Raw genomic sequence first — 16,778 nt, forward strand, 5'->3', positions numbered from 1 at the left:
TGGAGGAAGTTGGAGAGCCTAATATTGGTTTTAATTCTGAGTGTAGTGGTCCCTGTCCCCTCCCTTTCAGGAAAAAAAGAGGAGAGTAGCCTGCTTTATTGCAGCCGTCTGTCCGCTGGTCCCGCCTCCAGACTGCCCACTCTGAGGCCTCTCCTGTTCTCTTCCTGTGTCACTGCTTTGTTTTTTGCTTTTGTTTTTTATAGAGATGGGGTCTTGCTGTGTTGCAACTGGTCTCGAACTCCTGGTCTCAAGCAATCCTCCCATCTCGGCCTCCCGAAGTGCTGGGATTACAGGCATGGGCCACCTCGCCCGGCCTGTGTCACTACTTTGTGCTGCCACACTGTGGACCACTGTTTCCATGTTTTAATCCTCTCCACATGTGGCTTCACTGCCACTTTCTCCCTCATTGCCCCTAATCCCTGTCCATTCCCAGGGTCCTTTTTCAGATTCCTCTTCCTCAGGGTTCCAGGCCATTCTTATTTGATGGACATCATTCCGTTCGGATGATCCCACAGATTCGCATTGCATCTTTCATCTTGTGGGCACCGTAACTTTGGACTCCTCCCTCACCTTCGTCACTACCGCGTCCATCTGTTTTGTTGCTTCAGTCTCTTCCTCCCGTCATCACAGCCTGGTTGCCTTTTCTAAATCACAGTCAAATTCGGTGCCACCATCGCCTGCCTCAAGCTTCCATTGGTTCCCTATAGTCTTCAGAACCAGCAGCACAAAGTTCTTTTTTTTTTTTTTTTTTTTTTTTTTTTTTGAGACGGAGTCTCGCTCTGTCGCCCAGGCTGGAGTGCAGTGGTGCAATCTCGGCTCACTGCAAGCTCCCCCTCCCGGGTTCACGCCATTCTCCTGCCTCAGCCTCTCCGAGTAGCTGGGACTACAGGCGCCCGCCACCACGCCCGGCTAATTTTTTCTATTTTTTAGTAGAGACGGGGTTTCACCATGGTCTCGATCTCCTGACCTCATGATCCGCCCGCCTCGGCCTCCTAAAGTGCTGGGATTACAAGCGTGAGCCACCGCGCCCGGCCTACAAAGTTCTTTTTTAAAGAAACAAACCAGCTTTTGTGAGCTATAATTCACATACTATGCAGTTGACCCATTTAAAGTACACAGTTCAGTGGTTTTTGCTATATTCACAGAGTTGTATAACCACCCCCACAATCAACTGTGGGACATTTTCTTTTCTCTCTTTCTTTTTTTTTTTTTTTGAGAGGGAGTCTTGCTCTGTTGCCCAGGCTGGAGTGCAATGGCATGATCTCAGCTCACTGCAACCTCCACCTCCTGGGTTCAAGTGATTCTCATGCCTCAGCCTCCCGAGTAGCTGGGATTACAGGCATGTGCCACAATGTCTGGCTAAATTTTGTATTTTTAATAGAGATGGGATTTTACCATGTTGGCCAGGCTGGTCTTGAACTCCCGACCTCAAGTGATCGGCCCGCCTCGGCCTCCCAAAGTGTTGGGATTATAGGCGTGAGCCACCACGCCCAGCCAGGACATTTTCATTACCTCGTAAAGAAACTCCATCCTGGTTAGCTGTCACTCCCTCTCCCGCCAAAACCCCCAGTCCTAGGTAACCACTAACTACCTTATGTCTATAGATTTGCCTCTTGTAGACATTTCAAATAAATGGAATTAAACAATATATGCTCTTTGGTGACTAGCTTCTTTCACTTAAAGTTTTTTCAATATTCATCTATGTTATAGCATGTTTCAGTACTTTATTTCTTATTACTTTTTATTACTAACCCATTTCCATTAGATAAGCTCAGTTTTATTTATCTCTGCATGAGCTGATAGATATTTAGGTTGCTTCCACTTTTGGCTACTAGGAATATTATGCTGTAATGAACATTGATGGACAAGTTTTTGTGTGGGTGTGTATTTTCATTGCTCTTGGTTATAATATGTCTAGGAGAATTGCTGGGTCATATAATAAATTTATGTTTAACATTTTGAGGAACTACCAGCCTATTTTCCAAAGTAGCTGTACCATTTTACCTTCCCAATAGCAATGTATGAGGGTTCCAGTTTCACCATTCCTTGTTATTGTGGTCTTCCTTGCCCCCCGCCACCTGCCCCTGTTTTTTAAACCAGGCACATCACCTTTATGTTGTTGTCTTTTTTTTTTTTTTTTTTTTGAGACAGAGTCTCACTTTGTCGCCCAGGCTGGAGTGCAGTGGTGCAATATCTTACTGCAACCTCCACCCCTCTGGGTTCAAGCAATTCTCCTGCCTCAGCCTCCTCAGTAGCTGGGATTACAGGCACCCGCCACCACGCCCGGCTAATTTTTGTATTTTTAGTAGGGACGGGGTTTCATCATGTTGGCCAGGCTGGTCTCGAACTCCTGACCTCGTAATCCGCTCGCCTCAGGCTCCCAAAGTGCTGGGATTACAGGTGTGAGCCACCGCGCCCAACCTGTTGTCTTTTTTCTTTTTTGTTATAGTCATCCTAGTGAGTGTGAGGTGGTTTTGATTTGCATTTTTCTAAGGGCTAATAATGTTGGACATATTTTCATGTGCTCATTGGTCGTTTGTGTATTTTCTTTAGAGAAATGGCTACTCAGAGTCTTTGCTCACTTTTAATGGATAATTTGTTACAAAGTTTTTAACATGTCATTCAAAACCCTTTATAAATATTTTTAGTTTCATCTCCAGCATTGTCTTCCCCCCAAGCCCCCAACTCCCAGACCTCCCCTAAGTAAACTCCGAACCTCATGGCTATGAGGAACCCACTCATAACTGCCCCAATGTCCTGCTCTTGGCATCTCTGCCCATGCTTGTCTCTCCCTATGGACCGCCTTCTTTTGTGCCCCAGGTAGGGAGTGTCCCCTCATCCCTTCAGAGACCAGCTCCAAGGCTACCTCAGAGGTGAACCAAACTGGAGCTGCCCACTCCCGCTACTGGGCGTCTCCACCACCCGCTCCCACCACTGGGTGTGTCCACCACCCACGACTGAGCTCCCCGAGGCCAGGGACAGCATCTAATTAGAACCCTGGGTGTTTCACATAATAAATACGGAGCAACAACTTGGTAAATATTTGTTGAGTGAAACATTCAGATTTGGGAAAACACGTTTTCTATCATCCACCTATGTATTATACAGCAAAACGTTTCCTATAATTCTTGCTTTGGGTGGTGATGTCTTCCTCTAAAAATCCTGATTTAACAAAAACGGAGAATGGAAATGATAAAAGAAAGTCTCCTGCATTGGACAGTGACCTTAGGTCTCATCTTTACTCCTGTTTTTATCCTAATTGATGGCTTTTCTTTGTAAACGCAGACACACAGAGGCTCGCTGGGCAGCTGGGCCATGCACCCTGTCCTTGATCATTCTTAGAGGCAGAGATCAAAGGAGACCCATTGGCTGAGAGAGTCTACAGCTTGCCACGTGATCTATTGCTCTGCCATGATTTTAAGTGCCTCTTTAAGAATATCAAATCAGGCCGGACGCAGTGGCTCATGCCTGTAATCCCAGCGCTCTGGGAGGCCGAGGCTGGTGGATCACCTGAGGTTAGGAGTTCGAGACCAGCCTGGCCAACATAGTGAAACCCCGTCTCTACTAAAAGTACAAAAATTAGCCGGGCGTGGTGGCATGCACCTGTAATCCCAGCTACTTGGGAGGCTGAGGCAGGAGAATCACTTGAACGGGGGGTCAGAGGTTGCAATGAGCCGAGATTGCGTCATTGCACCCCAGCCTGGGCGACAAGAGCGAGACTCCATCCCCAAAAAAAGAATATCAAATCAGATGTATTAGCATCTTCATGAATGTCATAAAAAGAAATGTTTCAGTGCCAAAACTGAACAGCAGTACAGTGACCTTTGAAAATGTTGTTTAGGGTATTAAATGTGTAACTAGTGACATTTTGTGTGTTTTTATTTTTCTTCCTATCCAGCTCAGTGGAATAGCTGTTGCTTGTCCTATTGTTAGAATTTGGACTGATAGAAAGGAGAGGAGCTGGAGATTCATTCTGCTCTGCAAGGGCAGACTCGATTTCAGAAGTGGCACCAGATGATAGCCCTGTGTTGTCCCCAACCACTGGTGCTGAGAAATGATGCAGAACCAAGCCCTCAGATCCCAGATCACCCACGGCTCCTGGGACATCTCTGGGGAAGGGACTTATTAACGTAGACCCTGATGCAACATCCCAAGTCGTCTTTATCCATGATTTTCACAGCCAGGACACTCCGGGGCTGGGACTGGGAGGAGAGGAATGGCCAAGTTGCCCTGCCCCCTTGGCTCTGTGGACTCCAGAATGATGGTCAGTACCAGCAGCATTTCACACACACACCAGCCTCATTATTAAAATTGGAACAATTTGTGAACTAGAGTTGAGATTTCTCTAGAGAAGATAAAAGGTTGGGAAGCTGCTCAATGGCTGGGTCTGGGAGTCAGCTTCCAGGCAATATCTCACTGAGTCAGGACAAGGCCCATCATTCCCTGTTCCTGCCAGGCCGGGTATTTGCCAGGATATGAAACGGAAGCCAGGTTTTTGGAGAGGCTGAAGCTGATTTTTGTAACTAGGTCCTGTTACGGGCAAGGAAGCGGCCTTCACGCTGCTCACTCTGGGCCCGAGTGTGGTGCATCGCGCCCCCTGGTGCCCAAAAAGCGCAACTACGTGCCACGCCAGCCAAGCTCTCCTGGACTTAACTTCCATTTTTCCCTGATTCTCCTGTTCCTTGCCCACCCTTCTCTTTGCTGTGCCCACTGTGGTCGACGCCGCGGCTCCCCTCCCTCCTCCCTGCCCCAAGCAATAATGAACAAGATCTTCATTCTGTGAGGAGAAGTGCAATAGTAAAACTTTCCTTTTTGTTTGTGTATGGGAAGAGCTGGTGTTAATGGGTCAGGCAGGCAAGGCATGAAGTGATAAATAGGGAAAGGATGAAAGAAGGGAACAAACCCAGGGGACCTAACGGACCTACCCTAACAAAAAATTGGCGTACAAAAAAAGTGTATTAAAATTGTGAGACCACACCAACTCATTCGTCACTCGTGTCTTTACAAAGAACAAACCTGAAGCTTCAATGAGAAAGAATTGAAGTATTCTAGGGCTGCCTGAACTCTTCCGAACTTTTAGCATAGGCTTTGATTTCCGAGTTGTGTGCTTGCATGTTAGAGATATGATAGTGTCTAAAAATTGGAACATGGCATAGTTTGATCTAAAAGGTTAGCTGACTTCTGCCATTTAGAAAAAGACCTCATGCTCAAGTCTGCTTTTGAAAAGTTGCCTTGGTCAAGTGTTGAAGACAGCACTTGTTAGAAGGAACAAGTTCACTTCTAAGAGCCCTTCTCAAAGAGTTCAGGAAACAGCACTACTGAGAGTTGCCAATCCTCAGATCAGTGCAACGTGTGTGTATGTGTAAGACACAGATGGTGAAAATATCAAATGCTACAGGTGCCAAGAAGGGAGGTGTTTTGCACCACACCAACCTTTAAACAAACATAAGGATGCAGAATGCAGTCTTTAAAATGGAGGGAGAATTTAATGTCTGTGTGGCTAGTTCCTTGAAATGACTTAAAAAGCTGAGATACAGAAGTATTAGTAAATCGGTGCCAGGAATGAAGTAACCGTTTAGATCCAATGCGGCGGCTCCAGCATCGAACTCATGCCCGGCACCCTTTAAAACCTCCCGGGACTCTGCAGAGCCCGCTGACCACTCACAGAGCCCAGCTCGGGGGAGGGCTTTAAGGTGAAGCACGTGACCCCCTGCTTGTGCAGCCCGGGCCGAGAAGTTTGCGCTCCCAAAGTCCTGGAGCACAGCAAGGGAGGGGCCGACGCCAGCCCGCGTGTGGGTGGCTGGGTGGGGGCGTGGGTGGGGGGGTCCGCCTATAATTATCTGGGGAAATGCATCCGCGCTCCGCTTTTCGCTGCGGCAGCTCCGAGGGCACCTCCTGTTCTCCCCGATCCTCCTACGGGAGTGGCTGGGCGTTTAGTCCGCTCTGATCCCACCGAAACCACCTGGGATTCACAGGAAGGAGACGAGGCGTCTGCCGGGGAGGGCAAGGACCCGCTAAACTGATCTGCTGTACAGTAGTGCTACTTAAAATATGCTGGGGACCATCACCGTCACAGGTAAGGCACAAGCCAGGTCGCTTTTGTCCTCCCTGGACGGCAGGCACGGGGCACGAAAAGGGCTTCCTTCCGTAGAATGAGCGTTTGGTGGGGAGCCCGGCAGGTCAGTGGCTGGACCGTTATTGGCATTTATTTCCCTCCGTGTGCTGAGTTTTTCATCAGAAGAACATTCTCCCTTTGGCTCAGCAAGAATCAGACAACCTCAGTGTTTCATTTTTGGCTGAACTGGAATCTTCTTGACTGTGCCTATGGGAGACTTTTAGTATATTTTGTTCGGGGTTGTACCTTTCCCCTTAGGGAGAGAGGGATGTGGAGAGGAACAACAGCAGCCGACTGAATAGAAATATGTCAGATTTGTGTGAATTTGAAAATAAGTTGTGAAAGCTTAATCTCTTGCCGTAGTCATAGACCGAATACATTCCTCTTCTGGGCAAATTACAAGTGTTTGCATTTTGACTTGTTTACTAGGAACTTTGAATAAAGGTACACTTGGTGGTTTAGGGGACTAACATTTAAGCTGTGCTTTAAGTGGTGGTTTTAATAAAGCCATAGTTATTATAAAATCGGTGGCCAGGAAGCAACAACAACAACAAAAAAAGTTTGTTTCTTTAGCTTACTTTCTAGGAATCTGGCCGTGAGTATGAATTATAATATTTAATGCCTACTTCTAGCAAATAACTTACACGCATCAAACTTTTAGAATGCTCTTACAGCTCCTCTAACTTGACATTTGATAGTCTTATGCCATTGTACTGTGACCTAACCTGCGTATTTTCTCTTCCTCTCATCAAAATTAAACTGCATTTGTGAATTTAACTTTATAGGAACAGCACTTCTTTATTCTTTAAATATTTGAGATCATTCCTGCCAAATCTGTTTTTTTTTTCGGTTTTTTGTTTTTTTTTTTTGAGATGGAGTCTTGCTCTTTTGCCAGATTGGAGTGCAATGGTGCGATCTTGGCTCACTGCAACCTCCACCTCCCAGGTTCAAGTGATTCTCCTGCCTCAGCCTCCCGAGTAGCTGGGGTTACAGGCATGCGCCACCACGCCCAGATAATTTTTGTATTTTTAGTAGAGCCGGGGTTTCATCAAGTTGGCCAGGATGGTCTCGATCTCTTGACCTTGTGATCTGCCCGCCTCAGTCTCCCAAAGTGCTGGGATTATAGGCGTGAGCCACCGCACCTGGCCTACATGTTTTTTTTTTTTTAAAGCAACTATAGAATTTCTAGGACTTAAAATTTTCTCAATGTAACTGCTCCTGCAAAGCCATGCACTCCTGTGGAATTTAAAAGAATGTGAAAGTTCGGCAATACTAAAATTGTCTCTCACTTCCTATAGATTAGCTTGTTTACTTTGAGATTTCCTTAAAATTCGACCCCCAAATTGACTTGGCTAACCTTTCTACCATTTTACTCAGCTTGAAAGTTTATGCCATATCTTGAAACTGTTAATAAATAGGCTGTACAATATGAAAAAAATTGAAAACACAAAAATCTCCATTTTTTTCCCCAGATCATTAATTTTTCTATGAGTGAAATATGCAAATGTGTATTGTAGGGAGTCACAGCTCGGGGTGGTGCTTCTGAGATCATGACTTTTTTCTGAGTACTTTTCGGGTACAATATGATTTTTATTATATTCACTGTTCAATTAGTTGCATACTGAGATTCCTATGGTAAAAGGAGGTGGTCTAAAGTTTTAGCAGTAATTAAAGGTTAAACTTGGAGCACTTGAGGGGGCTTGTAATAGTTGGCTCAGGTAATCCCAATGGAATGATAAATGAATGGAAATAGCGGGAAGGACTGATTTTTAAGGCAAAATCAGGTAATTGGCTCTATTGCTTTCTGAATTTACTTTTCTTACAATGTGGGTGTGGAGGATATGGCAAAATTTTACACTTTTTCCTGGTAATAAGAAAGTGCACAGAAAATCTTAACTCCAAAAATGTACCAGCAAGAAATCTTATGTAGTGGAAAAAGTAAAAATGAAAGGGAATTTCAGCTGTCATTTGGTTTTTCCTCCGCAAGTTATTCTGATGGGGAAGATTCATAATCATCATCTTTAAATAGTTGCTCAGAATCTTGAAAAGCCATGAGAGCTTTAAAAATTGACAGTAACGGCCGGGTGCGGTGGCTCACGCCTGTAATCCCAGCACTTTGGGAGGCCAAGGCGGGCAGATCACGAGGTCAGGAGATCGAGACCATCCTGGCTCACATGGTGAAACCCCATCTCTACTAAAAATACAAAAAAATTAGCCGGGCGTGGTGGCGGGTGCCTGTAGTCCCAGCTACTTGGGAGGCTGAGGCAGGAGAATGGCGTGAACTCGGGAGGCAGAGCTTGCGGTGAGCCGAGATCGCGCCTCTGCACTCCAGCCTGGGCAACAGAGCGAGACTCCGTCTCGGAAAAAAAAAAAAATTGACAGTAAGGTGGCCGGACGCAGCGGCTCACACCTGTGATTCCAGCACTTTGGGAGGCTGAGGCGGGCGGATCACGAGGTCAAGAGTACAAGACTAGCCTGACCAACATGGTGAAACCCCGTCTGTACTAAAAATACAAAAATTAGCAGGGCGTGGTAGTGTGCACCTGTGATCCCAGCTGCTCAGGAGGCTGAGGCAGGAGAATCGCTTGAACCTGGGAGGCAGAGGTTGCAGTGAGCTGAGATTGTGCCACTGCACTCCAGCCTGGGTGACAGAGCAAGACTCCATCTCAAAAAAATAAAAATAAAAATAAATTGACAGTAAAGTTTAATGAAATCTTAAAGGTCTCTTGCATCTTTGGGATTATTCACTTAAATACTATAGAAGGTTATTGTAGTTCTCTTTAGTACTATGTTATTTTAGGAGGCATGTGTTTAAATTTTACAATTCATTAGCAGGACTGATGGCATTTTGTAGGAACTACTTAGGAACAAGTTTGCATTTCTGAAAGTAAGGAAAAGCTGTCACTTAATACTATTATCCGCCCCCCCCCCCCCCCCCACACACACACACAACCCAGTTTACACAAACCACTAAAATGAATGCAGTGGAAATTGAATTACAAAATGATTGCTTATTCACATTACATACTGTTGCCATTCTTGGGGTCTCTTTCTCTCACATCTCATTTGCAATAAGTTAGCTTTGAAACAAGAAATAAGTGATGTGACACGATGATCATTCCCTTCCCCACTCAACTGTAAATAGCATGCCAGCATAAAAACGCCTTTTTTTTTTTTTTTTTGAGACGAAGTCTCACTCTGTCGCCCAGGCTGGAGTGCAGTGGCGCAATCTCAGCTCACTGCAACCTCCACCTCCCTGGTTCAAGCAATTCTCCCTGCCTCAGCCTCCCAAGCAGCTGGGATTACAGGCACCCGCCATCACGCCCGGCTAATGTTTGTATTAGTAGAGACGAGGTTTCGCCATGTTGGCCAGGCTGGTCTTGAACTCCTGACCTCAGGTGATCCACCCGCCTCAGCCTCCCAAAGTGGTGTGAGCCACCACGCCCAGCCAAAAAAATGCTTTTTGAATTAAGCAAGTACCTTTTTTCTCTAAGTCACCCACATTACTGAAACTGATAATATTGATACATTGCAAACTGTGAAGTATCATGAGAAATAGGGACATTATTCTTTAAAGTAGAAACTGGGGAAGAATCAATCCTCCAACGTTCATGTTAGTTCTAGATTATTTATAATGCACTTTCTGATGCAAATAATTTTTACAAGAGAAAAAAATACCTTGCACATGGGTGTTTCACATCTGCTATGGAGACAGATTCCTTGTCAAGAGACTTTGGAGACACAAAATTGATACTTTCACAACTGCTGGATTAATAACTACCACTTCCTGAGCGCCTAGTCTGGCAGGTGTTGTTCAGCACTTTGTGGACATTATCATGTATTCCTCACAATAATCCTGCAGAAAGTGGTTCTGTAACCCGTTTCTATCATAAAAGTAAGTTTCTCATGATTTGATAATTACCCAAGTTTCACAGCTAGAAAGAGCATAACTGTAGAATACCTTGCAAAAGACCTCTTTCTCGTTGTGAAGATGCTAATACTTGTTTAGTGACCCGCATTCTTACATGCCTGCCCAGATGTTTAAGGGATCGTGAAACATCAATATCAAGACCAGGGATTGGGACTGGGCACGGTGGCTTATGCCTGTAATCCCAGCACTTTGGGAGGCCAAGGCAGGCGGATCACTTGAGTCCAGGAGTTTGAGACCAGCATGGTCAACATAGGGGAGACCTCCTCTCCACAAAAAATTAAAAATTTAGCTGGGCATGGTGGCACGTGCCTGTAGTCCCAGTTACTTGGGAAGCTGAGGTAGGAAGATCACTTGTGCTACTGCATTCCAGCCTGAACAACAGAGCAAGACCCTGTCCCCACCCCACCCCCCCAAAAAAAAAACACCAGGTCCAGTGATGGTGTCACCGATATGCTCCTGTATGGCATCCTTGCTTTTATGAATTTGAATGTATCTCCGCTTGGAGGTTTTCTGGTTAATGAGCTTTAGAACAAGGGAGGTTGGGTGTGTAGCCTATAAGGGATGGACTTAGAATGCAGAGAATTCCTGGAAAAATTCCAGGACAATGCTATGAATCTTGGGGGAAAGATAACTAGTTCCAGATGTCACTGTAAGCCATCCTGATGTGCCTGGGGATGGGGAGCACTGGTGATTCTAAGCCTGAAAAATGAACATGTCGTTTCTGCAGTATCGCACTTCTTTTTCTCAACCAAAAATGATGGTGGTGGTGTCACTGAAACCTGATAGCTAAGTTTTGGATAAAAACATTAATATTTTGTAATATTATTAATTAATATTTTGTAATATTATTAATAATCAACATATTCCTTTAAAGTTTTTTTTTCTTTTAAGCCTCTAAAGTAAAAGAAAACAATTTATAATTTATCTCTTAATTGCTAAGTATTTGGAAAAGTGAGAAAAGAAAGATGATGCTCCAGGTTTTGAACACACGGGCTGTCTCTACATTATATGGAGCTTGGGGGTGGGGAACACATAGCCAGCAGGGACCACTGTAGCTTAGCCCTTCTTGGGATCATGGAGCCTTTGCAGCTTTGGGGACAGGGAGACTATGGATATTTTCGAAAGGAAAATGTGTATTTGCACATACACATTATAGACCTGGAGATTGATTTTATAAATTGGGATTCACAGAACATTTATCTGGAGGTAAACCTAGGTTAATAGCAGGTAACACCTCAATGTGAAGCACCAGTAATTCTTGGCCAAAGTGAGATTTTTGTACATGAAATGATTTCAAGTTTTGCTTTCTTACTACATCACTAAAGATGCAACTTTTCATATATTTTCACATTTATTTGACTCCATTAATATTCTATAGAACTTTCTTTTTTAACCTCGAAGGGGCTTGTTATGACAAAGCTGTTTAAAATATTAAAAAGCACCTAGTTTGTTATTATTAAAGAAGTGTTATAATTTTTTTATAATGTTGTAATTGAGAATAGTTTATACTCTTAAAAATAGGGTGAGAGGTGTTCAGTCCAGGAAGTAACTTCTGTATTTCACTTTCCACACTTATTAAGGATAACTTTCATTCATATGTTAGAAAAACATAAAGCAAAAGCCTACCCAAGGTCTTGCTTGGCAGTGATAACTTCAAGTTATTTTTCCTTCTGGAATGTTGTAGCATGAAGTAGCTTCATCCATATCCAGCCTTTATTTTTACTGCATCTTTTTAAAAGTTTTGGCCGGGCGCGGTGGCTCACGCCTGTAATCCCAGCACTTTGGGAGGCCGAGGCGGGCAGATCACGAGGTCAGGAGATTGAGACCATCCTGGCTAACATGGTGAAATCCCATCTCTACTAAAAATACAAAAAATTAGCCGGGCGTGGTGGCGGGTGCCTGTAGTCCCAGCTACTCGGGCGGCCGAGGCGGGAGAGTGGCGTGAACCTGGGAGGTGGAGCTGGCAGTGAGCCAAGATTGCACCAACGCACTCCAGCCAGGACGACAGAGAGAGAGACTCATCTCAAAAAAAAAAAAAAAAAAAGTTTTGTTTTGGAGTACTAGTAGCACGATCATAGCTCAGTGCAGCCTGGAACTCCTGGGCTCAACGATCCTTCTGTCTCAGCCTCCCAAGTAGCTGGGACCCTACTGAGTAGCACGTCCAGCCCTGCGTCTTTTTTTTTTTTTTTTTTTTTTTGACAGTCTTTTTTTTGAGACAGTCTCGCTCTGTTGTCAGGCTGGAGTGCAGTGGCACGATCTCGGCTCACTGCAGCCTCCACCTCCCAGGTTCAAATGATTCTCCTGCCTCAGCCTCCTGAGTAGCTGGGATTACAGGCGCCCGCCACCACGCCCGGCTAAATTTTTGTATTTTTAGTAGAGACGGGGTTTCACCGTGTTAGCCAGGATGGTCTCGATCTCCTGACCTCGTGATCCGCCTGCCTCGGCCTCCCAAAGTGCCAGGATTACAGACGTGAGCCACCGCGCCCGGCCCAGCCCTGCGTCTTATATGCACTATATCCATGCAGAGATCCCTCCTTCTTGGGTATATTCAGAAAATTAAGTGAATGAAAGCTTTTTCTACATCTTCTTTAAAATTATCTTATCTTTTCCAAGTAATGTTTTCCGCATATTGACCCTGTCTCACACAAGCATGTGATTAGGTGTCTCCACCCAGAAGAAGGGCATAGAAATACTTGGCTTCTGTAGTAATATTCTCTTGAGAAACAAGGCATGGATGATGTTGTTTCACTAATGGTTGATGTCGAAAGACCTGTCAATACAAGACTGTATCACACATGGGTATGTGGCCTGTTGGAAGGATTAGTCTTTTTCCTGCACTTTGAAGTGTCTACAGGGTGGGAAAAGACCAGTGACTAGCAGGACAGTATGAAGACGGAGGTGCCTGTGAGTTTGGGCTCCAGAGGCTTCTACAGGGGACACACCGACCCCTCCCTTTAACATTTTGGCCATCTTTGTGACCTAGTGGGATGCTGGAATTGTTTCTAGCTGAACCTCAGCACCAGTGAGTACGTGAGCACCACGACTGGGCTTTCTGGGCATCGGAGAGACTTGGGTGGATAGCAGCGCATTTAAAAATGGCGGGATCATTCAATCACACATGAGTTAAAAAACTATACATTGTGTGGAAGAGGCCACTCCAAAATCAAAGGAGGTTTTAGGGGCACCAAAAAGTACATCCCCATATCAGTGATCCCAAATCAAAGATGGAGCTTTTTGATTTTCCTCTTCGTAGCTAGTCAGACAAATCTAAGGCAGATAAAAATTCCATAGGAGTTTTGAATTAAAAGAAGCGCCCTAACGGAAGGCTGTGATGAAGTGTGGTTGTGAATGGATTCCACCATGCCAGGCCTGCACGGATGAGCACTGGCTGCCTGTCCTGGAAGCCCCCTCCATTATTTTTAGAGGCCTCTTATCAATCACTTACTCCCTTCACTCCCAGCAGTGGGAGTGGGTTGAGCCTCTGGTCTGAGCCTCTCCTGCCTGCCACGGCCACATCTTTTAGGCTATTTTATAATGCATTTAACAGCCTCCCGCTGTGCTCACTAAGCTACAATCTTTAACTCATTCACAACCAGCATGCAGGGAGCACGTAAAAATACTTTCTCAGGCCGGGTGCAGTGGCTTACACCTGTAATCCCAGCACTTTGGGAGGCCGGCATGAGCGGATCACCTGAGGTCAGGAGTTTGAGGCCAGTCTGGCCAACATGGCAAAACTCTGTCTCTACTAAAAATACAAAAATTACCTGAGCATGGTGGCGGGCCCCTGTGGTCCCAGCTACTCGGGAGGCTGAGGCAGGAAAATTGCTTGAACCCAGGAGGTGGAGTCTGCAGTGATTCGAGATCACGCCACTGCACTCTAGCCTGGGCAACAGAGCAAGACTGTGTCTCAAAAAAAAAAAAAAAAAATTGAAAGGTTTCTGCTAACCACAAACTACAAGGGAATGATATGGTCTTGTTTGGTACTCTTTACCTGCAGCAAGAACCTGGGAAATGTGGGGGTGATTTTGGTGTATCATGTACAGTTGGGCCGGGGAAAGCAAAAAAAGTGAAGAAGAGGGTGAGGAGGGGGAGGTCAGCACAGGAAGAAGGGTCCCGGCCACCTTTGACCCATACTTGGGGTAAAGGACCTGCATCTGGCCAGGCTGTGTGGCTTACGTCTGTAATCCTAGCACTTTGGGAGGCTGAGGTGGGAGGATCACTTGAGGCCAGGAGTTCAATACCAGCCTGGGCAACACAGCGAGATCCTCCATCTCTACAAAAACAAACACAAAACAAAAACAGAAAAGGGATCTGCATCTTTACATGGTGCAAATAAAGAAAACTAGAAGATAGGGAGTTAACTCGAGACATACTAATATGTGCTCCTTTTCTCCCCTTGAAATGCTGATGTTGAAAGTCAAGGTGGTAAAAATAGGCACAGTGTCACATTCAACTTTACAGGATTTGAAAGTGCATCTCAGCTGGGCACGGTGGCTCACCTGTAATCTCAACACTTTCAGAGGCCGAGGCAGGTGGATCACCTGAGGTCAGGAGTTCGAGACCAGCCTGGCCAACATGGCAAAACCCTGTCTCTACTAAAAATACAAAAATTAGCCGGGCGTGGTGGCATGCCTGTAATCGCAGCTACGCAGGAGGCTGAGGCAGGAGAATCGCTGGAACCCTGGAGGCAGAGGCTGCAGAGAGCTGACATCACGCCACTGTACTCCAGCCTGGGCCACAGAGCAAGACTCCATCTCAAAAAAATAAAAGAGTGCATCTCAACTTTTTTTTTTTTTTTTTTTTTCCGAGACGGAGCCTTGCTCTGTCGCCCAGACTGTAGTGCAGTGGCGCGATCTCGGCTCGCTGCAAGCTCCGCCTCCCGGGTTCACGCCATTCTCCTGCCTCAGCCTCCCGAGTAGCTGGGACCACAGGCACCTGCCACCATGTTCGGCTAATTTTTTGTGTTTTTTTAGTAGAGACGGGGTTTCTCCATGTTAGCCAGGATGGTCTCAATCTCCTGACCTCGTGATCCGCCCGCTTCGGCCTCCTAGAGTGCTGGGGTTACAGGCGTGAGCCGCCGCGCCCGGCCTTCAACTTTTTGTATTGGTGATTTTCAGTGACTTCTGGTCCTGAAAATCAAGAGCTTGCTGGTTCAGCAGAGCTGAAAGCTGTTCAATACTGCCCTCTTCTGTCCAAAACTCATTCAGGCATTTGGACAATGATTTTATACTCGGGAATGTTTGTGACAAAGCATGATGGTGAAAATTGGACATTATCTAACCATGGGGACAGAAAAACAAAGTGTGCAGCCATTAGGTCTTAGTTTTGAAGACTTTATTCAAAAAACAACACAAATAGTGATTATCTGGATGTTGTACTTATGAAAAATTTTTCCTATTCTCTGTATTTTAAAGTCTTCTACAATTTATACTGATTATGTTTGGAATTGGCAAAAAGTAATGAAAAACAAGTCGTTCTATTCTGAAGAAAACAAGCAAAAATATTAAAGTTTTTGTTATTTTGATAGAAAGCCAACTGATACTTCATCCTCATAACCAGCCTTAGTGTCCTCACCTATAAGTGACTTATGTTATAGGTGAGAACGCTAAGAACAGAGATTTTCATTTTCTTTTTATTTTTACTTTTTATTTTTTTTTTTTTTTGAGATGGAGACTCACTCTGTCACCCAGGCTGAAGTGCAGTGGCACGATCTCCACTCATTGCAACCTCCACCTCACAGGTTCAAGCAATCCTCCTGCCTCGGCCTCCCAAAGTGCTGGGATTACAGCCCTGTGAGCCTCTGCACCTGGCCTTATTTTTCATTTGGATTCAGGGGATACATGTATAGGTTTGTTACCGGGATATATTGCATAATGGTGAGGTCTGGGCTCTAGTGTACCCGTCACCGGAGTGGTGAACATTGTACTCAATAGTATTTTTCAACTCCCACTTCCCTTCCACCCTCCCTCCCTTTTAGAGTCCCCAGTGTCTATTATTTCCATCTTTATGTCCCTGTGTACTCATTGGTTAGCTACCATTTATGAGAAATATTGCAGCATTTTACTTTCTGTTTCTGAGTTATTTTACTTAGGATAATGGCCTCCAGATCCTTCTATGTTGCTGCAAAGGACATGATTTCATTCTTTTTTATGGCTGCATAGTATTCCATGGTGTATATGGACCACATTTTCTTTATCCACTCAAACTTTGATGGACACTTGGGTTGGTTCCATGACTTTGCTAGTGTGAATAGTGCTGCAAGAAACATAGAAGTGCATACATCTTTTTGATAAATTGATTTTATCTCTCTTGGGTAGATGCCAAATAATGGGATTGCTGTGTGGAATGGTAGTTCTGTTTTTTGTTCCTTGAGAAATCTCCATATTGTTTTCTATAGCTCTCTTACTAATTTACATTCCCACTGGCAATGTATAAACGTTCCCTTTTCTCCACATCTGTGCCAACATCTGTTGTTTTTGACTTTTTAATAATAGCCATTCTGGCTAGGCGCAGTGGCTCACATCTATAATCCCAGCACTTTGGGAGGCTGAGGCAGGTGGATCACCTGAGGTCAGCAGTTCAAGACCAACCTGGCCAACATGGTGAAACCCCATCTCTACTAAAAATATAAAAATTAGCCAGGCGTGGTGGCGTGCGGCTGTAGTCCTAGCTACTCGGGAGGCTGAGACAGAATTGCTTGAACCCAGGAGGCGGAGGTTGCAGTGGAGCTGA

General features: G+C 45.1%; 1 protein-coding gene across 4 annotated transcripts in view; it reads left to right on the plus strand.

The window, feature by feature from the left end:
- Positions 1 to 16,778, plus strand: part of AKAP12 (A-kinase anchoring protein 12) — a 122,430-nt gene that overhangs the window by 82,852 nt on the left and 22,800 nt on the right. The window contains exon 1 of one of the 4 annotated variants that reach the window (XM_055267455.2): positions 5,716 to 6,076. The exons of the other annotated variants lie outside the window; for them this stretch is intronic. Within the exon in view, the coding sequence (XP_055123430.2) occupies positions 6,052 to 6,076 (25 nt within the window). The 5' untranslated portion in view covers positions 5,716 to 6,051. Of the gene's footprint in view, positions 1 to 5,715; positions 6,077 to 16,778 lie in introns of those variants that run through there. 4 annotated transcript variants of the gene reach the window in all.

The sequence above is a fragment of the Symphalangus syndactylus genome, chromosome 2 (genome assembly GCF_028878055.3).
Source record: "Symphalangus syndactylus isolate Jambi chromosome 2, NHGRI_mSymSyn1-v2.1_pri, whole genome shotgun sequence".
Classification (NCBI taxonomy): domain Eukaryota; kingdom Metazoa; phylum Chordata; class Mammalia; order Primates; family Hylobatidae; genus Symphalangus; species Symphalangus syndactylus.